This window comes from Anarhichas minor, unplaced genomic scaffold (genome assembly GCF_050575085.1).
Source record: "Anarhichas minor isolate MPS153535 unplaced genomic scaffold, ASM5057508v1 ptg000033l, whole genome shotgun sequence".
Classification (NCBI taxonomy): domain Eukaryota; kingdom Metazoa; phylum Chordata; class Actinopteri; order Perciformes; family Anarhichadidae; genus Anarhichas; species Anarhichas minor.
In genome coordinates, this window is record NW_027466479.1 from 5,447,857 (window position 1) to 5,473,401 (window position 25,545).

Sequence of the window (25,545 nt, forward strand, 5' to 3'; positions counted from 1 at the left end):
ACTTAATAAAGCTCAACCTACACTGCGTTAGGGTTTCAGTAAAGAACGGGTTCTAAAGGTTCAGCATGCAGGCAGTAGAAGCACCAGAGGGGACTCTCATGCTTTCCACAGCTACATCACCACGTAACATTACAAAACAGTTGAGATTGTAGAAAACCAGCAGCACTTTTGCATTTTTCAGATTAACATTATATGAAGTTTCTCAGTGGGAGATTTATGAAATGATAAACGTCTGTTTGATGCACATCTCAATGCAGGAGAAACCCGTGGATATACTGGAATGTCCTCAACTGTTCAGAATGTGAAAGACGCCCTTCACTGTCACAGACATGAACAGAGTCAAATAGATTCTCTCAGTGCATTTCAACACAGCGTCTTCTGGACTCGTCTCGTCATTGTCAGAACTCAATCATCTATTTCTGTAAATGCAAACTCCTCCTCCTCCTCCTCCTCCTCCTCCTCCTCCTCCTCTGTGCAAGGAAAGTGAGATTCAAGTGCAGCTTCATCGTCTAAAGTAAACGTTCACCAGTGTAACAGAAGCTCACCGCCCCTTTTTCAACCTTTCACACAAGGCATGGCTCATGCAGACACAAGCGCGCAACAAACAACACAATCTCCAGGTCATCTGAATATAAATAGAGAGAAAAAGAAGAAAACAAAGCCACAATAGTCGAGTACAAAGTCCACATTCATCCACACATTGTTAGAAACGTCTCCTTTCGTCCCAGCAAACTTCTGTCTTCTCTCCGCTGTGCTCGGTGACTTCTCACCTTTTTTCAGAATTTCACAAATGCGATATTTCATGTGGAAAATTTGTACCTCTCTCTTTTTTTTTTTTGCTCAAGTAGCCAAGGCATGTTGCACCAAGGAGTAAACATAAATCATCATCTTATAGATCTCAGAGGTAGAACCCTGACAATTTACTCAGCAAGAGATTGACAGGTAGATAAGACAGACAGACAGACAGACAGAAGTGAACAAACCCTGTCTGTGTTTAAGACGCCGTCTGTGAGTCGTAAAAGCAGCAAACGAGAAGTGATAACAGAAAAACAAAATGCTAAGAAGTAAAGGAGAGCTCAGATGAAACTGTCGGGAGTCTTTTTTTTGTGCACTCCTGGGAGCTGCTGCTCTCTCAGACGTAGAGGATGACGTTACTGTCCGCGGGACAGTGAAGGCCGTCTGAGGGGTTCAGGGCTCGGCAGAACGGGGGCTGCTGGCCGGCCGCCAGGTGACAGCTCTTCGGGTGAGGCGAGTCACAGTCGTCCGACGTCAGCTCGGCGATGTCGTCCGACTGAGTGTCCGACATCTCCAGGTCACTGCGGATGCTCTCCGGCTGAGCCAGGGTGACGTCTCTGAGCCCCTCCCTGATGGACACGCCCGGCGACAGTCCCAGCGCCGACCCGGACAGAGCCCCGCCCCGCCTGGAGCTGCAGTCCTGAGGCTCCTCCACTCCCGAGGCCGTCCCCATGTCGGCGGAGCCCGGGGGCAGGGTTAGGTCCTCTTCGCTGGTGAGGCAGAGGTGGCTGGGTTTGGTCTCGATGTCCACCTGGATCTCCAGGTTGGTGCACTCCCTGCAGAGACACAATATTCACAAGCAGTCAGTCCCAGTGTGATGCTTCTAATGTTCAGACTACTGAAGAACAAAGACACAGGGACAAAGACAGCTATGGACGCACAGAGGAAGGGGGAGACTTTTGGGATTATTTTGGAAACATATTCAAATGTAGTTTTACTTTGAAATCAGTTTTCCATAAATATTAGGAGATGGAAGAGGATTCTTTCGGAAAAATAGAGGAAAACAATGTAGATTCAACCTTTTCGAGCCATTGATGTGTTAAAATATAGGATTATATTTGCAAAAGAATATTTTTAAAAGTTGGTTGTACCATAAGGAACCCTAAAACATCCTCATCTTCACCACTGTGATGAAGGCAAGATAGCAGAAAAGACACAAATATAACATGGTGTCCTGGAGAAGAAAAAACAGCCTCTTCTTCAGCTTGACAACCAAAAATGGAAATGGTTTAAATGCTCTTACTGCTTTCATAAACAGGAATAACAACAAGAGGAGGAACAAAGATTTATTTTGCTCTTGTTTCCTATGAGGAATCTGCTGCATCACATCAAAATCAAATCCAACGGATGAATACTCAGCATGACAACTAAGGAACCTCTCAGTTTGAAGTAGAAAACAGGGAGCAGAGAGAGATCAAAGACACCACAGAAGAAGAGGAATGTGTCACCTGTCGGGCAGCGTGTAGGACGAGATGATGGATCCGGCCATTCCACGGGTGCTGGCACAGTCGCTCCCTGCTCCCAGGCTGCCGGTCTCCCTATGGGCGGAATCTTTAGCCAGCTCCCCCGCCTGCACCTCCAGCCTGGAGGACAGCAAACACTCACACTGATCAATAACCCCGTTCTATCAATAAGAATCAACCACCGCACACAGATCAGGACAGAACCAGGACTCATTGGCACTGGAGAAGTTGTATTTATCAGTTCTGCAAATATAAATCATGTTCTGTACAATAAGTTAGTTTGAACTTGAAAATTAGCATGATATGTGCCCTTATACATGTAGTATATACAGTACATATACTTATTTTATATTTCAGTGATCCATATTACCTATTTCCATTGAACTACTCTTGCTCGTCTCAGTTACTTCATCGTTTGTCTCACCTGCTGTACTTGCTGCTGCGTGCCCCCAAGGCGCCGCCTGCCAGTGTGTTAAAGTGGGGCGTGTCACCCAGAGTCCCAGGGGCCACGGAGAGCCCCTCGCTGGGGGAGGTGGTGCTCAGACTGCTGTTGCCGAGGCTCGGGGACTTGAGGGCTCGCCACGCATCAGCCACTGCAGAATCACATGGAGAATATTAATTATCATAAGATCTGGTGAATGACATTCAGCCCCACAATTTGTTTTTATCAGGAACAGTTTGGCCTCCTCACCTGTGATGGGACCATCGTCCTCATCGAAGTCAATGCGTACACCTCGTCCCTTCCCTCTGCTGACCCCACAGCCTCCCCCCCGACACAGAGAGATGGGCACCACGCCGTACACGTAGGCCAACATGATGGGCACACCGATGCCTGAGAAGGGACAGAAACACAATCACAGCCGTTTGATTTCGTCCCGGAAACGTTTCATATGTTGTCTGGTTTCAGCTGCTGTAGAAGAGCAGAAATGGGCCTTGTCGAGTGTCTTACCAACGCTGACAGCCGCGATGACGGGGGCAGTGATGATGGACAGGGCCACGCCTCCTGTGATGGCCAGGTTCCTCCTGTGACGAGACGTCTTCTGCAGCTCGTAGTGGGCGTGGATCTGCAGCAGAGCACAGGGGGAAGGTGGAGGTTAAAGGTTAGGGTTGTTTTAAATGAGGAGAACATTAACATGTGTAATTTCTTTCAAAAATACTGTCGGACTTGTATATATACCACATCAAAATAAAAGATTCATTCTTTAAAAAAGATGTCTAAATAGGCAGAGCAGGAAAGACAGAAAGAAAGCTGCAGAAAAAGTCCAAATAAATTTCTCCACAAAATGTTTGTGTAAAATATTCCGATTTTTTGACTTTTTCAAATTGTCTTTACTGTGCTGTTACAAAGCTATATCCACACTGCCAGGAGTGTCATTTTTTGGAGACATTGTGAATCCCACTGTAGTTTGAAGTATATAAAATATGAGAATATACGTATATCAGAACCATCTATAAAAACACATCATGTGAACACATCCTGAGGTTGTTGAAACCATTAAATTCCCAGAAAAACCATCAAGGACACAACCTCCCTCTTCTTTAAGACTGACTTCAAAAAACAAATCCGTGTTGCAACTTGTCGGTGAGAAAAAAGTCAGATTCAGTCAGACAACCAGAGCTGCTCACCACTGAGGCAGCTTTTAACAAACACAGGGTGTTGGTGAGCTGCGTCTGAGGCTCCAGTTAATCGAACTAGTTAACCACTTCCCACTCTTCACACTGTGTGAGGTCCCTAAAGACTTAAACATAAATATGCAGTTCCACCTTCCTCCACTAGAGAGAGCTACAGCGTGTTAATGTGTAGAAATACATTCCCATTGTCATTTCATTTCCTGCCTCTTGTTATTTGAAAGACCATTGCCCTCTTTGTCTCTAATAACATAACATATCTATGGAGACAAAAGAGGGAATTCAGCACATGCTATGTTTTTTGAAGACTCTCTAGGATTGGTATGTGATATATTTTACAGATGTTACACCAATTTAACTGCCAAAATAATGAAGAAAACAAAAGGCACAGAAAGCAAAGATGTTTCCAACAGAAGATGCAAAGTTGTGAGCTGGAAGAGGAGAACAAGAGATTGACTAGTTTGCCTCAAATAACTATCACTACAAGATGGGTCAGTCTGTCTGTCTCATTTCATCGAGAATATAAAACTTTAAAGCAGGTTGGAAACCTTTCTTAAGGTATTCATTAAGATATGGGCTGTAGCCGGCAGGTGTTACACGTATCATATAAATATAAGGAATCCGTGTCATGCTAGCTTGGTGGTAAGGAGGCTAAATAACGCTCCAAAGTTGGGCTCCATTTTGGAGAGGGAGAAACTGGCATGGCCATGTTCACCGGGGTCCCTGGACCTTAAGATGTGTGAGTGACAATGGGTTCTATAGTACCCACGAGTCTCCCCTCTACAGACACCCCCACTTTATGAGAATCCCATGCAGTTTGAGGCAAAACTAAGATGCTCTTAGCATGCAGTATAAATGTCTTATTTTTGCTTATTCTAAAAATTATGTATTTGAATATTTCTGCATACTTGGGTCTTTAAATATTCTTAGAATTGCATACATTAGGTTTGACCGAAGAGTTGAGACTCTTGTGGATCCAATGAGCCCAATAATATTCATGTGTGATGATGTTAGTCCTCATAGCAGCCATTTCACATAGTGACATCCTTTTTTGAAACCTGACATCACTGTATAGTATGACCTTTTGTGACCTCTAGGATAATCAAAGCCTCATGAAGCTTTACTATCACAAACTGGAGGCCGAGAGGCTTTCCTGTGTATATTGACATTAAGGGGGTTTCTGAGAGGTTTACACAACAGAAGTGCTCACCATCCAAATGTCAAAAGTTTCAAAAACCAGATCACAGCATGACTACGGTGTTCCTCGAGGTCTTTGTGTCTGAAAGTGCTGTTTTGGAGAGATTTCTGATCATTTCTCCAGTGGTAAGAACCAGATCTGTGTAACAAATGGTATCAACCCCAAAATTGCTGCAACAACTCATGAGACACAACAGAGCATGGGCATCATAATGTTCTATGTCATTATACACCGTCACAATTCAATCTAATTTATAAATTCATGATTTATGACGATTTATTTTGAATTCTGATTTATGACTGAAACCCTGCTGACACACACTGCTGAGCTGCATCTCAAATTAATCTTCAGGTTCCCAGCCGTCAGATGATGTGAACCACTTCTATGTGTCATATGCTATCTCCCCCTAAAGATCCTCTGTCCCCCCTAAAGAAAGACAAAATGGTTCTATGGTAAAGAGGGGTGGAGTGGAAGAGGTTAATAACGTCAAGGCCTTACATTTAGACACTTTAAGACGTCTTATGGACCCTTACTTGACCAAAAGTGTGTCCTCTACACTATCAGCTGTGGGTTCTGATTGTGTTTTTAGGTCGTGTGTGATTGTTGCTGTGAATGGAAACCGTTTTGTGGCACTGGAAGTGCTTTTTAACATTGTGTTAAAAATGAAACTTAGATAGAAAAGCTTTTAGTTCCTCAATGTCGTAAATTCCAGATAATCACCAGAGGAGGGTTGTGAAAGAATAACTGTGGCAGAGCAGTAAACTATTTGTGTGTTGCCACAACACAGAGTTGTTCCACTTCTGGTTCCTGTAGCTGAAGATAAACGTGGAGTGAACCGACCGTAGAGATAAAAACTGTGTTTCTGAGCGTGAAAGACATCTTAGTTGGCTGCAAACAGAGCGATCGACGGCTTTTACTATCAGCGTGCACTTCTAATGTTTAATTCTATAAAGATAATGAAGTACCAGATCAAGATTATGAACACATGATTAATGTTTCATGATGAGTTCCTCTTAAAAAGTCCCCCCATTGTCTGTCATTTATATTTCCTCTTCATAGCCTTTTCAGTTTATTTGCTGGATTTAGTTTGGAAGTCTTCACAATACTTTTGTAACTCTTAACAAAAATAAAATAACACAGAAAAACAATCAACTCACTAAAACTTAAATCCTTGTTTAAGTAAGATATAAAAAAAGTGAGTTACTTGTATACTAGATTGTATTTCATGTAGCGTTTTTCTTTAGTGTAGTTTAAAAAAGGTCAAGAAGTACTTTAACAAATCAAACATGCCGCCATTTAAACTTTTTCCTCTTCTATTAGCTCTTGCAGGTCAGAGCCCTTTGCTTAGAGTGTACCATACTGCTACAGTGGCTGAAGCTTCTTCCTCTCTGCGGGTTTCTCACCTTGCGGCCGACGTAAACGGGCGATGGTTCTCGCTACTCTTGCTATCTGTGTTTTTATTTGACCAAAACTTTTGAAAATGAGACCTCTGTCTCAATGGATTTTGTCTAAATAAAGGTTATTATAGAGCTGAAATACTGATTGATAACTGAATAATAAATTAGTTTTTTGCTTAATGGATCAGACAAATGCATCAGTTTGTCCTCTAATGCATTTTAAAGGAAAGAAAACCAAGAAGCCAAGAGAAAGTCGATTGACTGAGTTTGATGCTTGCAACGCTGTCTGCTCTTTAAAGGGCATTTTGACATTTTAACTTGGAGAGACTCTGGTAGATCGGCCCGAAATGGCCACTGTTTCTGTGTGTGTGTGTGTGTGTGTGTGTGTGTGTGTGTGTGTGTGGTTGCTATTGTTTGTGTGCATTCTGCTGACACACTCTCTTGCCTTCCTTTCTTCTGCTCCTATTTTCCTCCTTTTATCTCTCGTTCCCTCCCATTTCTTCTTCTCTGTCCCTCTGTCTCTATATCTGTCTATATCTCGTTGACTAATCAGCAGGCATGAACAGAGAGACAGACAGAGAGACAGAGAGACAGAGAGGGAGAGAGACAGACAGAGAGACAGACAGAGAGAGAGAGACAGACAGAGAGACAGACAGACAGACAGAGAGACAGACAGAGAGACAGACAGAGAGACAGACAGAGAGAGAGAGACAGACAGAGAGACAGAGAGACAGACAGAGAGACAGACAGAGAGACAGACAGACAGACAGAGAGACAGACAGACAGACAGAGAGACAGACAGAGAGACAGACAGAGAGACAGACAGACAGACAGACAGATAAAGAGACAGACAGACAGAGAGAGAGACAGACAGACAGACAGAGAGAGAGACAGACAGAGAGACAGAGAGAGAGAGAGAGACAGACAGAGAGACAGACAGAGAGAGAGAGACAGACAGAGAGACAGACAGAGAGAGAGAGACAGACAGAGAGACAGAGAGACAGACAGAGAGACAGACAGAGAGACAGACAGACAGACAGACAGACAGACAGACAGATAAAGAGACAGACAGACAGAGAGAGAGACAGACAGACAGACAGAGAGAGAGACAGACAGAGAGACAGAGAGGGAGCGGCCTGGATTGTCTTATGAGTCAGTTTTGCTCGTCTGGATTGTGGTCAGTTCTTCTGAATACTTGGCAGAGTGAGGCAGACTGGAAGTGGTGAATTAAGGGGAAGACAGAGACGGAGGACTGACTGAGGACAGCTGGGGGGTTTAATTAATAGATTTTTAATCAAAATGGAATTAAAGACGCGCACACGCACTCACATGTAAGGATGTTTGCACGCACAAGCACGGACGTTGGTATCTATTATCACCACAACAAGTGAATTAAAGGGCTACCTCGACACTTTGTAAACACATTGTTTTTGCTCGGTTGCAGAGAGTTAGAAGATCCGACACCGCTCTCATGTCTGTGCTGTAAACGGGAGGATAGATTAGCTTAGCTTAGCATAATGTGTGGAAACAGCAACTCTAAAGCTCATTGATTCAAATCTGTTTTTTACCTTCGGCGTTTAAAGAATATTTCCGTCAATGTGTAAAAGTACAGAACCGTCTCAAATGGTGTCCATTAACTGTATTTAATGGACACCATTTGTATTAGACACCATAATGTATTCAAAATCTATGCTCAAACAAAGTAGACTTTATCGGGTTGGTTTTCCCCTTCAACTCCAGGTTTATTTTAGTTTCACTTTCACGTACAAGCAAGAAAAAACAAAACAAATTCCGGTCATCATTTCAAAATAAAGCCGCCATAATCAACGCTTAGCGACAGCAAAGGTTAAGTTATAACTGGAAATTAAATCGACTGGAAACTTGAAGTAAAACCATTTATAAGAACTCGTTATAAAATAATGAAATCGTTTTAACTGCACAATAAGACTATCTTCAGCTCTGCCGCTAGATGGCGCCCTTTGCCGCACAATAATGCGTCAGGCTTTGACTACCATCATGTGACCTTATTTATTCTCAAAACATTGTTACATGTGATTTAATATCATCTGAAGAAAAGAAAACATATTATTGTTGTTATTAATGTAGGAAAGTTTCAGTTAATTAGCATATTGCGTAAAAAGCAAACAGCCAGAGCACAGGAGGAAATGTGTGTCTGCAGTACAGCTCTACAGCAGTAGAGTCCCTGTGAGATCAGAGGTCAGAGGAGGACAAGAGACACGATCAACAGTCTTAAACGGACCAGCATTCATAGCGTTACGGTACACATATAATCTTTGTTCAACACATCAAGGTCATGCCCCTCGCATACAGAGATAATACTAGAGTGTTGTGTTCTGTTTTCATGCAACTTGTCTGTTTAAGTCAGTGTAACTAATTCCCATTCACTATATTCAACATGTAGGTTATTTTCCTTTATATGGTGAATATATTGTAGATTTAAAACCAGCAGGACACTCTTTATTTATGGCTTTTCAGTCAAACATCATTCAAGTTTAACTGATTCCAGCCCTATGAATATTATATTCACTGTTCTCACAGAGCTCTAATGAACGTGACCCCGCAGAAAGTATCTTCTTCGACTCCAGAGGAATGCAGCAAAACGAGGAGGACGAGAAGCTTCGACGGCCTGTCAGGGACCACAGTGAGATAATGGACACAGATCATGTATGCCACAATATGCAAATCATGGCAGAACTCGGTGTCAAACACCAAACACAGAAACGAAACCTAACGGCCTCATCACGTGATTTACCAGAAATGGTACAGAGTGATGTGCTGTTTCTGCCCAGCAGAGGCGCTCTGACTGTTACTGAGTCCTGAAAAACACAACGACCATGAAGGCCTCATAAACTGCCAGAAATAGAACCAGGGGGGTTTGACAGAGGGACATTAAATAGAGGTAATCAAGTTGCATTCTGGGTGTTCATTGTGACTCACTGCTTCTGCCTGTTCCAGAGAACAAGTGTTATCTGAAGAGTTTCATTTATGTGTTTAAAAAACAATTAATAACCCCAAACCCCAAAATATATATCTTCTTATTTTTGTGTGTCTGCCACGTCCAAACAACAAAGGAGGACACAATATATGTTTGTAATTACACAATCAGAGTTTGTGCCTTAGAGTCCCCTTTTTCTCTTTATATTATTTATTTACGTTTTTTTCAATTTTTATGCTTTTATTTCTGTCTATATCTTTTATTCTCTGTGGTTGCCCCCCTGGCATATTAGTTTAAATGTCTGTATTTTTGCCGTTTCTTACCGACAATTTGTGAAATTGTACATGTGCAATTGTTGAATAAAAAACAACAACAAAGGAGGACACAAAATGTCAGCAGGCAGGTGTTGTCAGAGTGAGAGGTGTGGCACAGGGACGACTTGCACAAGTATCTGATGTCATACCGTGTGCTTCTTAGTTCAGGAGCAAAAGCTCACAGCGCTGTGTGTTGCAGAGCTCTGCTATGTATTCTTTCATTGCAAAAAAGATATAATCTCTTATTAAATAATGATAACTTTGAAGACAATGCAGTCAAGCCTCTGCTCAGTTAAGTTTAGGTTCGTTAATCTGCTGTGAGCAACATTGGAGCAAGTGTAGATTTTGCACTCTTCACGAATGCTGTTTTGTATTTTTATGCCACAGTCCAGTTATGTTTTGTGTAAATGAAAAAAAAAAAACTTCTTCAGTCAAGTTTTAAACTAAGAACTTGGAGGTCAATGGTCTAAATGCTGTTTCAGGAGCTTTAAAGAGAATCTCTGAATATTTTGAAAGTAAAGATAATAAATACCTACACAAGATAATATCCACAGGTGACATTTAATATTCATATAGCACTGTGGTACTGCAAATATAATTATGAGGTTATTGTACTTTACTTGAGTATTTCCTTTTTATGGTACATTTATACTTCTACTCCACTACTTTTCAGAGGGAAGCGTTGGAAATTAATTCAAGGACATGGGACAATTTCTCTCTGCTGTGTTTTTTGCAGACATTGAACAGTAATGTATAATATCAATAAAAATAATATTTTTTTTTATGTACCAGCCCTATGAATATTATATTCACTGTTCTCATAGAACCCTAATGAACGTGACCCCACCTGTAGATGTTAGATCTACAGAGATAAGCAGAGATAAACTCAGTTATTGATCATCAGAGATAAACTCAGTTATTGATCATCAGAGATAAACTCAGTTATTGATCATCAGAGATAAACTCAGTTATTGATCATCAGAGATAAACTCAGTTATTGATCAGCAGTTGAAGCCTCACAAACAATATAAATTCTTCATTGTCTGGATAAAATATGTGACACATATATCTTAGTTTGTGCAATAATCATGAATAATACTATAATAATTAACAATAATACTGCACTAAATATAAATAATACTGTCCCACTAAAGCAGTGGGAACAAAGTGTAGTGACCGTTGCTTCCCTATAAAAAAGTCACTATGGTTGCTGTAATGCTTGTTCTGTTCTGACGCGTGCCATGAATAACAAAGTCCAGTTTCGAATATAGCCATTTTATTCCTCACATAATCAGAGTTCACCACTTTCTCTTCAGCGAAGCACTTTCTCCTCATACCAATAAATCATAACATTTGCATTTGTTAAATCTTCACGGTCAAAACCTGTTTGCTTCGACCTATTAGCAACAACCTGTGTCCAATGACCCCACTGATTTTATTACCTGTGGCCTGATTCACACCGGCACTACGCCCCCATGTGGTGGGAGGTTGTACAAAACAAAGACAACAAAATGGCTCTTACAAAGCATGAGTTTATTTTAATCTAATTTAATTTCTTTAACCTTTTATAAAGTGCTTGAACAACAATAAGTGATGAGGGGTGAAACAGAGAATCAACGTTTCCAAAATGAAAAACAGCATCAGGTGTTCAAACATCAACAGAGGTGTTACATTTCTCTTCTTCAAGCAGTTTCCAGCGTCCGCAGCTCTGATCACTTCAGGAGCACGTGGGCTGTCGGACAGAGATGACCTCATCTGATGCTTGTGTGTGAGAAGCTCTCTGACTCTCTTCCTGCTTTGCTTCTCGTTTCTTTGCCTCTTGTTTTCCTCTCAAAGCCAAACTGTGAGGTGAAATGCTGTTTGATGGAAACTATCTCGTGTTGTGTCGTATTGTCTGTGCTGATGCTTCAGGCCTCATGTGGGCCAAGACCAGCGTGCAGGCCTGTACTGAACACCTTAACGTACTCACACATCAATAAAACCCCTTGTTGGATATGGAGCTCCCCTCCATCTCAGTTCATCAGCAGACGCTCTGATCGCACACAGACCTGTTTAACACAACAGATAATAAGAGTCTGAGAAGCTGTCCTGCTGCTCATCAAGTGCAAGTGTGAACCGCTGTAGTCTGACGTGATGTAACGTCTGTGCACGTGACGTGACATCAGAGTACAAATCATGAGAGAAGACCCGAGCAGCAGGAGGTCAAACACTCCTTTCATATGAGAACAGCAGAATAAAGCCCCGCGTGTCCGTGTTTCCTTCATCCTCTCACACGCGCTCAAACAACATCACACTACTTTCACTTTCGTTCACAAACCTCAGTGGCTCACTTCTACCTAGTTATACGTGACGTAATGCTCAGCTTAAATTCCCATTGGCTCCTCAACAGTTCAGTGCTGATCCTGGAGCTGAACGGACCCGATCACTTTCTCACTTTAATAATAAAATGTACCAAAAGTTAAGATGCGACATTTCACTATGGAGGCGTTGATTCTGTCTCTCCTGATGATAAACCTTCATGGCGCAGCAGCAGGTGAGTTAACTCTTTGTTATTCATCAGTTTAAGGTTCTTTTGACAGTCTTTGATGTTTAGCTCCAGGACTTCCTCGTTGACGACAGAAAATGTTGTAAAAAGTCAGAAATGCTCTTAAAGTCCACGTTAGTAGATCCTGTGTGTGCAGCTCAGTGATTGGTCCCGACATGTTTCTGAGGTAGCCGCTGTTTCCTCGAGTGACTTTGTGAAAAGGACAGAAGTGAGTTATTTCTCTCACTCTGCTGTCGCTTTTATTTGGGACATTATTTCATAATATCAGCAGCATTCAGAGCGAAACGGTGTGAACGCGCTTAAAGCTCAGATGTCAGCATGACGCAGCGCAACAACAGTCCAACACCAGTCAGATGAATAAAGAGCATAAAACATGACGTCACAACAACACTATATTTAGTGCACTTTTCTATTTCAATATCTAACTTCTTCATGTTTTATATAGAATGTGTGCTGCGGTTCATTCAGTGCTATTTACAATGACTGTTATTGTATAAATGATGTCAATATTTAGTGTTAGTTATTTTCCTTCAGTAGACATAATGAACATATTCATACAGTCAGGAAACACGTCAGCACATTTCATCTCTCAGGCTGCTGTGGAGGTTTGGGACTTTTACTTTGAAACAACAAGTCAGTTGATGGTTGTTTTCCTGCTGAAGACAAACTACTTCCTGCTTTGTTGGCGTAATATTTCATATCGTTCACTAATAAACTCAATTACTGACACTTAATACATTACTCATGAATGATCTTGTTTTTCAATCTCTTCAGTGTACACTCCTTAAACAAGATATAAAGTGTCATCTGTAACTAAATAATACATATTTCATAATTGAAAAGAAACAAGAATACAATTATATTATATATCAGCCTCTCATAGTTTATATTAAAAATACTATCAGCTGATGTATTTAAGTTTTAAACTATATTGATGTCAGTATCGGCCTCAGAAGTCCAGCATCCGTCTGGCAGTACTGTTGAAGTATTTGATGTATTAACAGGAAATAGATTTATTCTTGGACAGATTTGCAAAACATTTTTGTGACCAGTGCAGAATTTATGAACAGAAATATGACGTACATGCATTCAGACACAGAGGACAGCGGAGGATTCTGAAACAGACCATAATGTGATCAGCAACACTCACAGACACCTGCAGGAAGTTTACTCTGCTGATGCTTAAACATATCTAGATTCATCTTTTAGTGTCAGGACTGAGTGAATAAACATCAGTTCATGGTGGAGGAGATGTTGAAATGTAACACAATATATTAGAGTTAATAATTAATCCAACTGATACAAATTTAAACAAGATCAAATATTACAGAGAAGTTTCTTGAATATTAAGTTTTGTCCATCCATTAACATTTTACTGAGATCATCATAAAATTCAGCAGATTAAATTTTCCACAAAGATATTTGGAGTTAAACTTAAACATAATTCTTCAGTTTACATAAATCAATATATATGAAAGTGAGGGACTGGGTCAGTTTTGTTTGTTTTTTCTTTTTGTTTGTATTTAAAAAAATAACCTTTATACTCAAACATCTGAAATCCACAAACCCTCTGACAACAAAATCAAAAATAAAATGAATTATTACTTGAATATGAAAAATGACAACAGGAATAAAAAGAGCATAATAACCCACTTTGAAACCGTATGAGGAGAAGTGCTGCTAGTTTAACTTCAAGAAACTCACAGAGTTCAAAGTTATTAATTAAAACCTCAGAAGAAGAAATGTGAGATGTCAGTGGTCACTATTTATGACATAAAATAGAGATCATAAAGGACTTTATATGAAATAGAAGATGTTTTAATCAGCTGGATATATGAAATATAATATTAATCACATGCAGCGTTCATGTTTTGGTCAGAGGTTTGTGATTTCACACTTAAACTAATCTGATGATGACGAGTGTAAACTACTAATGATGCGTCCTGAAGAAGATGACACTAAACTAGATGAAAACATCTTTCTGTCAATCAAAGTCAGCGACACATCTGCATGATCTAAATATGTGACTTGTTTCATATTTCATGACAGAATAGATCGTTTTTAAAACAGAATCATCAGAAATATTAAAGTAAACATTTATTTCTGTATTTATTGAGCTCAGCAGATATTATTAGCATGTATTTATTGTACTGTAGTTCTTTCTGATTCTGTGTGCAGCAGAACAACATTGTTCAGTGATTTATTAAAGTGTGATATCAAAACTGTAAATGATGACTTTATCTTTCTGTTCCAGTGACTCACTCTCTGAAGTATATCGACACTGCGTCCTCTGGAGTCACAAACTTCCCAGAGTTTGTGGCTGTTGGGTTGGTTGATGACGTTGAGATAACTCACTATGACAGTAACACCAAGAGAGCAGAACCCAAACAGGACTGGATGAGCAGAGTCACAGCAGATGATCCTCAGTACTGGGAGGGGGAGACTGGGAACTGTATGGGTAAACAGCAGGTCTTCAAAGCCAACATTGAAACAGCAAAGCAGCGCTTCAACCAAACTGGAGGTTTGTTTATGTTTCACACATTTTGTTTATATTGTCATCCTGTACTTTAGTAAACAGATGTCACACACACACACACACAAACGCACACACACACACACACACACACACACACACAGATTAAACAGTCTGACAGCTTCTCTTGGCTGAAACACAGTGTGACTCAGCAGAAACATGACTGACACTGAGTCGACTGGATGCTGACCACAGTGTTTGTGTCTTAATAAACATATTCAGTGCTGAAACTAGTTATGAATTTGTTTAGATAGTTAGACAAAGTAATTGGCAACATTTTTGATAATCAGATAATAATTTAAGTCTTTAATTAAAGAAATAAGTCAAACATGTTGTAGTTCAGGTTTCTCAGTGTGAGAGTTTATGTCGTTATGAATGAAATACTGTTCAGTGTTCAGACTGAAGAAGCAGTTTAAAGAGTTCATCAGACTCTCTGAACCTGACGGATTTTCTCTGATTAATATAATTTCATATTAAATATTGTTCAGTGTTGTTCAGACTAAAGAAGCAATCTGAAGATGTCACCTCTTCCTCTCACAACTTGACAGACATTTTCACGAGTTTCTGACATTTTAATATATTTTATAATAAACATATGTGTTAAATAACAAATGAAGACACACCCCCTTCATCAGTGGAGACACACTGTTGGTCTCAGTGGAGGCTCTGTGTCTCTGTGTGAAAAGAGGACATGAACAGAGTCAGGATGTCCCTCTGTTTCCCAGCAGTCTCTGCCTCCCTGTCTCTCTCTGAGACGTCCACACTGTCCAGCTGATGATTGGCTGTAAGTGGTTTCATCCAGCCAATGACAGCAGGAGGTGTAGACCCTCTGCTGTGTGTCTGTGGATCAGTGTGTCTCTGTGGTGGAGATGTGACATCAACTGATGAGAGATGACTGTGATCTCTCTCTCTCTCTCTCTCTCAGGTGTCCACATTGCCCAGAGGATGTACGGCTGTGAATGGGATGATGAGACCAATGAGGTCAAAGGTTTTCGTCAGGATGGTTATGATGGAGAAGACTTCATATCATTTGACCTGGAGACAGAGACATGGATCGCTCCAAAACAACAGGCTGTCATCACCAAACACAAGTGGGATAATGACAGAGCTGGGACAGCACAGTACAAGAACTACCTGACTCAGATCTGTCCTGAGTGGCTGAAGAAGTATGTGAACTACGGGAGGAGCTCTCTGATGAGAACAGGTAGAATCACATGACCTGATGTAGTTTCATGAAGCTTCTGTTGTTTCTGACCAACAGTCACATTACAACACATGTCAGCAACATACAGAGAGCTGCTGTGTCTCACACCTTTCTCCTCCCTCACCTCTCTTCCTCTCTCTGCCTCCTTCTCTCCTTCACCACATTTCCTCCCTCACACTCATCACCCCTCTGTCCCTCCGTTCTCTCTCTCTCTCTCTTTGTCTCTGAACTGTTTCTGTCTGTCTCAGTTTCTCTCTCTGTCTCTTTGCTCTGTCTTTCTCACACTCACTGTCCTCCTCCCTTTCTAATCATCTCACCTCTTCATCTGTTTGTCTCTCCGTTCTTTTATCAATTCAACCTCAATGACATTTATTTGCATTGCATACATAAATATAAATATAAATATAAATATATATATATATATATATATATATATATATATATATGTATGTGTTACCAAGGCATTTAAAATACATTCCATCAAACATGAATGATAATATGAATACACAGTAAATAATAATACTAAAGAACCTATAACCTGTCTCTCTCTTCCCTCTCCAGAGCGTCCCTCAGTGTCTCTCCTCCAGAAGACGTCCTCCTCTCCAGTCAGCTGCCACGCTACAGGTTTCTACCCTGACAGAGCCACACTGTTCTGGAGGAAAGATGGAGAGGAGCTCCATGAGGACGTGGACCTCGGAGAGATCCTCCCCAACCACGATGGATCCTTCCAGATGAGCGCTGACCTGAAACTGTCATCAGTCCCAGCTGAAGACTGGAGGAGGTACGACTGTGTGTTCCAGCTGTCTGGTGTGGAGGAGGACATCTACACCAGACTGGACAAAGCTGTGATCAGGACCAACGAAGCTGAGACTGAGATCAGGTGTGATGAAGGTGGGAAGCAATACAAAGAGTTTTCTTCAGACCGTGTGTAACTCTTTAATGTGTAACCACAGGTCAGAGATTGTAGAAGCTGTAGTGACTGAACTACTGGTCACTGTTAGAAGATGAACAGACAGAATTATGAAACACCTGGAGGAATGTATGTATCTATCAGCACATCAGTCACAATAAAGTTTATTCAAAGTGTGCTGACAGTCAGAAAGGAGTTTGAATATGTTTGTCAGAAGTTGTCGTTGTGTCACAAACCAACATATGAGACAGAAAGCAACACAAACACACAGCTGAACAGAGAGAACACAGCTGGACGAGATCAAGAAGCAGAGATACAGTCATCATGTACAGACCAGATGAAGAAAGGACAGACAGATGGTGTGTGTGTTCAGGACTGTGGTCTGCTTGATGAATGGATGTTCTCCTCTTCTAACCTGCTTCATCTCTTCAGGTTGTGACTATTTTATTCTTGTTTTCTGCTCAACAGAGAAGCCCGCTGACAAGACCTTCATCATCATCGCTGCAGTGGCTCTTCTTGCTCTCGTCATCATCGCTGTGGGTGGAGTCATGGTTTACAGGAACAGGAAAGGTGAGAGACCCGAACAGAGACGTTAGTATTTCATTCGTATTTCATTAGTATTTCATTAGTATTTCATTAGTATTTGTATTTTAGGCTTTGAGTTGATGCTTTTATCCAGAATGTGACAGTGAAGCAAACTTCAACAGTCAGCAGTAATGTCATGATGACATGACTAGAAGAGCCAAATTCATATTTTTGTGAAACATTAATTATTATGTATGTTATTTCATCATGCTTAGGATCACTAAGTTACAGGTTTACTCTGTGGAGCTGCTTTTGCTCCTCCAGTGATGACAGCGTGATGATGTCAGAGAGAAGTGAAGGAAGAGAAGAGATGTATTCATCAGTGGGAGGGGCTAGAAGAGGGGATCCTCTCCACTGGGAGGAAGCTGTTACAACACATTCTGACATTTTGGCTCTCGAGAACTAAAATGTTGTCTTTGCTTTTTATTTCAGCCAAATGCCCTCCGACCTCTGACAACAGCTCTGAGCTCTCTAAGAAGCTGAACCCTGCTCCTAAATGCTGAAGTCAGCGCCCTGCACACAGTGAGTTGCTTCATACGGGACATGAACTATTCACAGCTGCTGTTAAACAAAGCTGCCCTAAACTATGAGCAGAAGAAGCTCCTGTGATTGGTTCTTTATCCGCTGTAGAAGCTCTGGGACACGTTGTCGCTGTAAAGAACATCTTTGACTTCTTCCACAACGAAGGTGAAGCTGCTTCATTTGATGTGAAGTGAGATTATGAAGAGAAAGACACAGATGAGTTCAGAAAGCTTCACATCAGCAGCTCAGATAAAGTCTCAAATATGAACCTTTACAAACAGTGACACCAATTTATTAGAGGAAAATAAGCAGTTATGACTTCATAAGCATGATGGTTAAATATTACAAAAGGTAATACTTATATGAGTGAGTCATGAATATTTGATGTCTCAATGATTCTGTAAATATGAGGCTTTGTTTTAAACATTTGTGGTAAATGATTTAGTTTTCTCTTTGATGTGTTTGTTTTCTTTTTGTCTCTTCAGGTTTATGGATAAATATTTCACTGGATCAAGAAGTGGTGCCTCCACACTGTTGGGATCTGACCCTGCTGTCCTGGCTGGCTGAGACCTTCACACGTGCTTTTCAAACAAAGGAGCAGCCATGTTCCTTCCTTTCACCAAAACGCCTGACATGGGGTCTGCAAGAAACCTCATGCCGGATGACCACACCCCCCAGCTCCAGCAGAAACCTGATGCTGGTCCCTCATTGGCCAAGAAAGGGCCCCCCACTGGTTGTGCCACCTGGTTTATAAGCCTGAGCACAGCTAGAATTCTTCCTCTTCCGTCCAGACACCGCTGGTGTAAGGAGATCCACAAGGCTCTCTTCACCCCGGACACGCGCTGGTGTAAGGAGATCCACAAGGCCTCTTCACTCCGGACTCGTCCAGGGGACAAGAAGATCCACGAGGAACCGCGGCCTCATCAAATCCTATCAGGTCACATGTAACATTCGCTGGTCGAACAGACTGTGTTTTATCTTGAGTTTTGGATCCTGTAGTGCGAGAACGGATAACTCCTATGCCCCGTTCTCCCACCCTTTTTGTGTACACACCGCCGGCAGAAGGTAACAATCTTTCCTCGCCGAAGATTTCCGGGAAGGACGACCCAAACCTCGTCCCTCAGCCGAAGTTAAAAAGCCCCTCTCTGCAGCGAGGAGGCCGAGTCTGCGCCAGCCAGCCCCGAGTCTGCGCCACCGAGAGCCAGCGGCTACTCGAGGACCGAGTGATCCTCACCACGGGAAACGTACCCTACCGAACAAAGCTTAGCTACTGGTATCTGGGCCTAGCTTAGCTTAGCTTAGCATAGCATTAGCTTAATTTAGCCTATTCGTTATGTCGTTGTTATCCCTGTATCTTGTTATGTTAAGTTACTGTCGTGTTATAACGTGTTATGGCGCAAGCATCGCGGACCACGGAGTCCCGTTATATTGTGTATTTCCTGCTGTAACTGTTTGCATTAGATCCGTCGCTGCTAGTGGATGTGGAGGTTGTGATTTTATCACTTCAAAGACCAAAACCACGGTGGCGGAGCCTCGTCTCGCCGACCGAGTTTCGGGGTGATAAGAGAGCAATACTCGCATCTCACCGCAGTGATAAAGATGTGTTTTGTTTGGGGATTATTTTATTTTGTTTGGTTTTATTCTCTCTTCTTTAAATCGGCTCTGTGAGTGAGATTGAGAACCGCAACTATCACCGTACAAGCGTGATCTCTCTCTCTCTCTCTCTCTCGTCCCAACCCACATTGTGCGCCGTCCCACGTGGTTACACGTAGCCACCTCTCAGCTATCTTGTCGCGGGTCAATAGACTCCGCCATCTTTGCTTGTAGGCTCACACGCCCCTTTTTAGGTTACGTACCATCACTGTTTGAGTAGGCCCCCCCCCCCCCCCCCCCCTTTGTTTCCACACACACACACTCACACATGTACATATATCTATATACATATCCTTACCCCACTTTATTCATTTGACTTTAGGTATTAGACATATAATGGTATGATAGTGTTTGTTGATTTTGATAGTACTTGATTTGATCATTTATTATTTTATTTAATAAACTCTGTTATATTTTAAAGAGCAGTCGTCTGTGATTACTTGTGCATATGTGTGTAATAATAACTGGATGTAGTGGCCTGTGCTCGAACTTAAACCTAACGGCCTCATCACGTGATTTACCAGAAATGGTACAGAGTGATGTGCTGTTTCTGCCCAGCAGAGGCGCTCTGACTGTTACTGAGTCCTGAAAAACACAACGACCATGAAGGCCTCATAGACTGCCACAAATAGAAGCAGGGGGGTTTGACAGAGGGACATTAAACAGAGGTAATCAAGTTGCATTCTGGGTGTTCATTGTGACTCACTGCTTCTGCCTGTTCCAGAGAACAAGTGTTATCTGAAGAGTTTCATTTCTGGGTTTATAAAACAATTAATAACCCCAAAATATATATCTTCTTATTTTAGATTTCCATTGGGTAAAATAATTGTGTGTGTGTGTGTGTGTGTGTGTGTGTGTGTGTGTGTGTGTGTGTGTGTGTGTGTGTGTGTGTGTGTGTGTGTGTGTGTGTGTGTGTGTGTTAGGAATCAAATGTTTGTGTGTCTGCCACGTCCAAACAACAAAGGAGGACACAATATATGTTTGTAATTACACAATCAGAGTTTGTGCCTTAGTGTCCTCTTTTTCTCTTTATATTATTTATTTACGTTTTTTTCTATTTTTCTGCTTTTATTTCTGTCTATATCTTTTATTCTCTGTGGTTGCCCCCCTGGCATGTTAGTTTACATGTTTGTAATTTGTCGTTTCTTACTGACATTGTGAAATTGTACATTGTGCAATTGTTGAATAAAAAACAACAACAAAGGAGGACACAAAATGTCAGCAGGCAGGTGTTGTCAGAGTGAGAGGTGTGGCACAGGGACGACTTGCACAAGTATCTGATGTCATACCGTGTGCTTCTTAGTTCAGGAGCAAAAGCTCACAGCGCTGTGTGTTGCAGAGCTCTGCTATGTATTCTTTCATTGCAAAAAAGATATAATCTCTTATTAAATAATGATAACTTTGAAGACAATGCAGTCAAGCCTCTGCTCAGTTAAGTTTAGGTTATTGTACTTTACTTGAGTATTTCCTTTTCATGGTATATTTATACTTCTACTCCACTACATTTCAGAGGGAAATGTTGTAAATGAACTCAGGGACATGGGACAATGTCTGTCTCTTGTGTTTTTGTAGACAGTGAACAGTGATGTATAATATCACTTTTATTCTTGTTTTCTGTTCAATAAGACTTAAATGTAGCAGAAGTCTGTCTCTTTTTAAGATCCACACATATAATAACTGTTCTTATGTTCCAGCCCTATGAATATTATATTCACTGTTCTCATAGAGCTCTAATGAACGTGACCCCACCTGTAGATGTTAGATCATGAAGAGGGAAAGGTAGGAGGAACCAAACCAAGTAGAAATATCAGTGTATTCACAGAAACACAGCTCACTTCAATCACTACTTTTCATCAGTTACTAACGTGGAGTTTAGGTTTTATATCTGTTTCAAAGGAACTTAATCTGTGGACAGATTTGATGAATATTTTGGATTTGACCACCACAGACGTTCTCAAGTATTTATGACTTTGACTATAATTTAATTTGCTTTGAATTCTGAGGAAATTCTTTCTTTTGCTACTTAAAAGATAATCCAGAGGAAATTGTGTTGGAAGAAGGATTCAGAGAGAAAAGAGCATTTAAAGGAGGAAGAATGTAACAAGTAATGAGATGATGAAAACATGCTTTTACTTGATGATTTAAATGTAATATTCAGAAGATATGGTTGAACATAAAACACTGGTTATCAGAAACATTGGACTCGAGGCTTCAGTTGAAGGAGGTCTTCATCGTCTCATCAGCTGTATTTTAATGTGACACTTAAACATTTGTAATCCACAAACCCTGTGACTCAACACTGAGACATGGTGGAGTTCCTCTCTAACACAGTTCTCCTGGGACGCTGCTTCACTTCTAAAGGACTCCAGTGAATCAGATATAAAGCTGAGAATCATCGTCTCATCTGGAGCTGCAAACTGTTTATTTCAATTCATGGCTCCTGTTTATTGTGTGTGTGAGGTATTATTGAAGACGTTTCCTCTCCACCGTGTTCACATTAGAGTTGTCTTCATGAATAAAGAGCTTCTGAAGAAACTCCTCAGAGTTGTGTTTCCTTCTTGTTTGTTGGAGCTTTCTTCTTCTTTCTTCACATTAAAGTGTTTTTGCTGAACTCTGCTTTGTTAAAGGTGTTTCTCAGCTTTCAGCAGCACTGAGGATGTTCAGAGACAATAAGTACATTCTATATGTATTTATGTTCTTCATCTGATCGATACACGTGATCACAGTCATGGAGCATCAGGACGTTTCACAAAGTCATGTGACGTCCTCATGTGGTTTCTCATGAGGCGTTTATAGGCAGATACATGAGTCATCCACAGGGGGCGCTGTCACACTGCTGACTTCTCTGTGAAGGTAAACACAGAGATAAACTCAGTTATTGATCAGCAGAGATAAACTCAGTTATTGATCATCAGAGATAAACTCAGTTATTGATCATCAGAGATAAACTCAGTTATTGATAATCAGAGATAAACTCAGTTGTTGATCATCAGAGATAAACTCAGTTATTGATCATCAGAGATAAACTCAGTTGTTGATCTTCAGAGATAAACTCAGTGATTGATCATCAGTGACAAACTCAGTTATTGATCATCAGAGATAAACTCAGTTATTGATCATCAGTGACAAACTCAGTTATTGATCATCAGAGATAAACTCAGTTATTGATCATCAGTGACAAACTCAGTTGTTGATCATCAGTGATAAACTCAGTTGTTGATCATCAGAGATAAACTCAGTAATTGATAATCAGAGATAAACTCAGTTGTTGATCATCAGAGATGAACTCAGTTATTGATCATCAGAGATAAACTCAGTTATTGATCATCAGTGACAAACTCAGTTGTTGATCATCAGAGATAAACTCAGTTATTGATAATCAGAGATAAACTCAGTTGTTGATCATCAGAGATAAACTCAGTTATTGATCATCAGAGATAAACTCAATTATTGATCATCAGAGATACACTCAGTTATTGATCAGCAGAGATAAACTCAGTTATTGATCATCAGAGATAAACTCAATTATTGATCATCAGAGATACACTCAGTTATTGATCAGCAGAGATAAACTCAGTTATTGATCAGCAGAGATAAACTCAATTATTGATCATCAGAGATACACTCAGTTATTGATCAGCAGAGATAAACTCAGTTATTGATCATCAGAGATACACTCAGTTATTGATCATCAGAGATAAACTCAATTATTGATCATCAGAGATGAACTCAGTTATTGATCAGCAGAGATAAACTCAGTTATTGATCATCAGAGATAAACTCAATTATTGATCATCAGAGATACACTCAGTTATTGATCAGCAGAGATAAACTCAGTTATTGATAATCAGAGATAAACTCAATTATTGATCATCAGAGATACACTCAGTTATTGATCAGCAGAGATAAACTCAGTTATTGATCATCAGAGATAAACTCAGTTATTGATCAGCAGAGATAAACTCAGTTATTGATAATCAGAGATAAACTCAATTATTGATAATCAGAGATAAACTCAGTTGTTGATCAGCAGAGATAAACTCAGTTATTGATAATCAGAGATAAACTCAGTTATTGATCAGCAGAGATAAACTCAATTATTGATCATCAGAGATAAACTCAGTTATTGATCATCAGAGATAAACTCAGTTATTGATCATCAGAGATAAACTCAGTTATTGATAATCAGAGATAAACTCAGTTATTGATCATCAGAGATAAACTCAGTTATTGATCATAAGAGATAAACTCAGTTATTGATCATCAGAGATAAACTCAGTTATTGATAATCAGAGATAAACTCAGTTATTGATCATCAGAGATAAACTCAGTTATTGATCATCAGAGATAAACTCAATTATTGATCATCAGAGATAAACTCAATTATTGATCATCAGAGATAAACTCAGTTATTGATAATCAGAGATAAACTCAGTTATTGATCAGCAGAGATAAACTCAATTATTGATCATCAGAGATAAACTCAGTTATTGATCATCAGAGATAAACTCAATTATTGATCATCAGAGATAAACTCAGTTATTGATCATCAGAGATAAACTCAATTATTGATCATCAGAGATAAACTCAGTTATTGATAATCAGAGATAAACTCAATTATTGATCATCAGAGATAAACTCAGTTATTGATCATCAGAGATAAACTCAGTTATTGATCATCAGAGATAAACTCAGTTATTGATCATCAGAGATAAACTCAGTTATTGATCATCAGTGACAAACTCAATTATTGATAATCAGAGATAAACTCAGTTATTGATCATCAGAGATAAACTCAATTATTGATCATCAGAGATAAACTCAGTTGTTGATCATCAGAGATAAACTCAGTTATTGATCATCAGAGATAAACTCAATTATTGATAATCAGAGATAAACTCAGTTATTGATCAGCAGAGATAAACTCAGTTATTGATAATCAGAGATAAACTCAATTATTGATAATCAGAGATAAACTCAGTTGTTGATCAGCAGAGATAAACTCAGTTATTGATAATCAGAGATAAACTCAATTATTGATCAGCAGAGATAAACTCAGTTATTGATCATCAGAGATAAACTCAGTTATTGATCATCAGAGATAAACTCAGTTATTGATAATCAGAGATAAACTCAGTTATTGATCATCAGAGATAAACTCAGTTATTGATCATAAGAGATAAACTCAGTTATTGATCATCAGAGATAAACTCAGTTATTGATAATCAGAGATAAACTCAGTTATTGATCATCAGAGATAAACTCAGTTATTGATAATCAGAGATAAACTCAGTTATTGATCATCAGAGATAAACTCAGTTATTGATCATCAGAGATAAACTCAATTATTGATCATCAGAGATAAACTCAATTATTGATCATCAGAGATAAACTCAGTTATTGATAATCAGAGATAAACTCAGTTATTGATCATAAGAGATAAACTCAGTTATTGATCATCAGAGATAAACTCAGTTATTGATAATCAGAGATAAACTCAGTTATTGATCATCAGAGATAAACTCAGTTATTGATCATCAGAGATAAACTCAATTATTGATCATCAGAGATAAACTCAATTATTGATCATCAGAGATAAACTCAGTTATTGATAATCAGAGATAAACTCAGTTATTGATCAGCAGAGATAAACTCAATTATTGATCATCAGAGATAAACTCAGTTATTGATCATCAGAGATAAACTCAATTATTGATCATCAGAGATAAACTCAGTTATTGATCATCAGAGATAAACTCAATTATTGATCATCAGAGATAAACTCAGTTATTGATAATCAGAGATAAACTCAATTATTGATCATCAGAGATAAACTCAGTT

At 39.9% G+C, this 25,545-nt stretch overlaps 2 protein-coding genes and 2 long non-coding RNA genes across 4 annotated transcripts; 2 read left to right on the top strand and 2 right to left on the bottom strand.

Annotated features, from left to right (window-relative positions):
- Positions 1 to 470: 470 nt before the first annotated feature.
- On the bottom strand, positions 471 to 3,339 carry LOC142965372 (E3 ubiquitin-protein ligase RNF19B-like). Its single transcript, XM_076106291.1, has 5 exons — positions 3,208 to 3,339; positions 2,950 to 3,090; positions 2,683 to 2,851; positions 2,244 to 2,378; positions 471 to 1,571 (listed from the first exon to the last, which is right to left on the bottom strand). Exons 2-5 carry the CDS (start codon positions 3,071 to 3,073, stop codon positions 1,133 to 1,135), a joined length of 867 nt encoding a protein of 288 aa, XP_075962406.1. The 5' UTR covers positions 3,074 to 3,090; positions 3,208 to 3,339; the 3' UTR covers positions 471 to 1,132.
- Positions 3,340 to 7,863: 4,524 nt separating this feature from the next.
- LOC142965373 (uncharacterized) lies at positions 7,864 to 10,023 on the top strand. Its single transcript, XR_012957648.1, has 2 exons — positions 7,864 to 8,761; positions 9,042 to 10,023. It is a non-coding gene; the product is annotated as an uncharacterized LOC142965373 (long non-coding RNA).
- Positions 10,024 to 11,011: 988 nt separating this feature from the next.
- Positions 11,012 to 13,124, bottom strand: LOC142965088 (uncharacterized). The gene is made up of 2 exons (XR_012957630.1): positions 12,070 to 13,124; positions 11,012 to 11,800 (listed from the first exon to the last, which is right to left on the bottom strand). It is a non-coding gene; the product is annotated as an uncharacterized LOC142965088 (long non-coding RNA).
- On the top strand, positions 12,126 to 20,124 carry LOC142965086 (DLA class I histocompatibility antigen, A9/A9 alpha chain-like). The gene is made up of 7 exons (XM_076105807.1): positions 12,126 to 12,285; positions 14,552 to 14,818; positions 15,756 to 16,034; positions 16,596 to 16,925; positions 17,413 to 17,514; positions 17,962 to 18,051; positions 18,537 to 20,124. Exons 1-6 carry the CDS (start codon positions 12,216 to 12,218, stop codon positions 18,030 to 18,032), a joined length of 1,119 nt encoding a protein of 372 aa, XP_075961922.1. The 5' UTR covers positions 12,126 to 12,215; the 3' UTR covers positions 18,033 to 18,051; positions 18,537 to 20,124.
- Positions 20,125 to 25,545: the final 5,421 nt, after the last annotated feature.

Bases quoted from the DNA above. Each gene is read 5' to 3' on its own strand.
- LOC142965372 (XM_076106291.1), bottom strand. From the start codon at position 3,073: ATGTTGGCCTACGTGTACGGCGTGGTGCCCATCTCTCTGTGTCGGGGG. The intron at 2,852-2,949 runs GTGAGGAGGCCA...GTGATTCTGCAG, and splicing joins GGACGATGGTCCCATCACAG to TGGCTGATGCGTGGCGAGCC. The intron at 1,572-2,243 runs GTGACACATTCC...GTGTCTCTGCAG, and splicing joins TCCTACACGCTGCCCGACAG to GGAGTGCACCAACCTGGAGA.
- LOC142965086 (XM_076105807.1), top strand. From the start codon at position 12,216: ATGCGACATTTCACTATGGAGGCGTTGATTCTGTCTCTCCTGATGATA. The intron at 12,286-14,551 runs GTGAGTTAACTC...TTTCTGTTCCAG, and splicing joins CCTTCATGGCGCAGCAGCAG to TGACTCACTCTCTGAAGTAT. The intron at 17,515-17,961 runs GTGAGAGACCCG...TTTTTATTTCAG, and splicing joins GGTTTACAGGAACAGGAAAG to CCAAATGCCCTCCGACCTCT.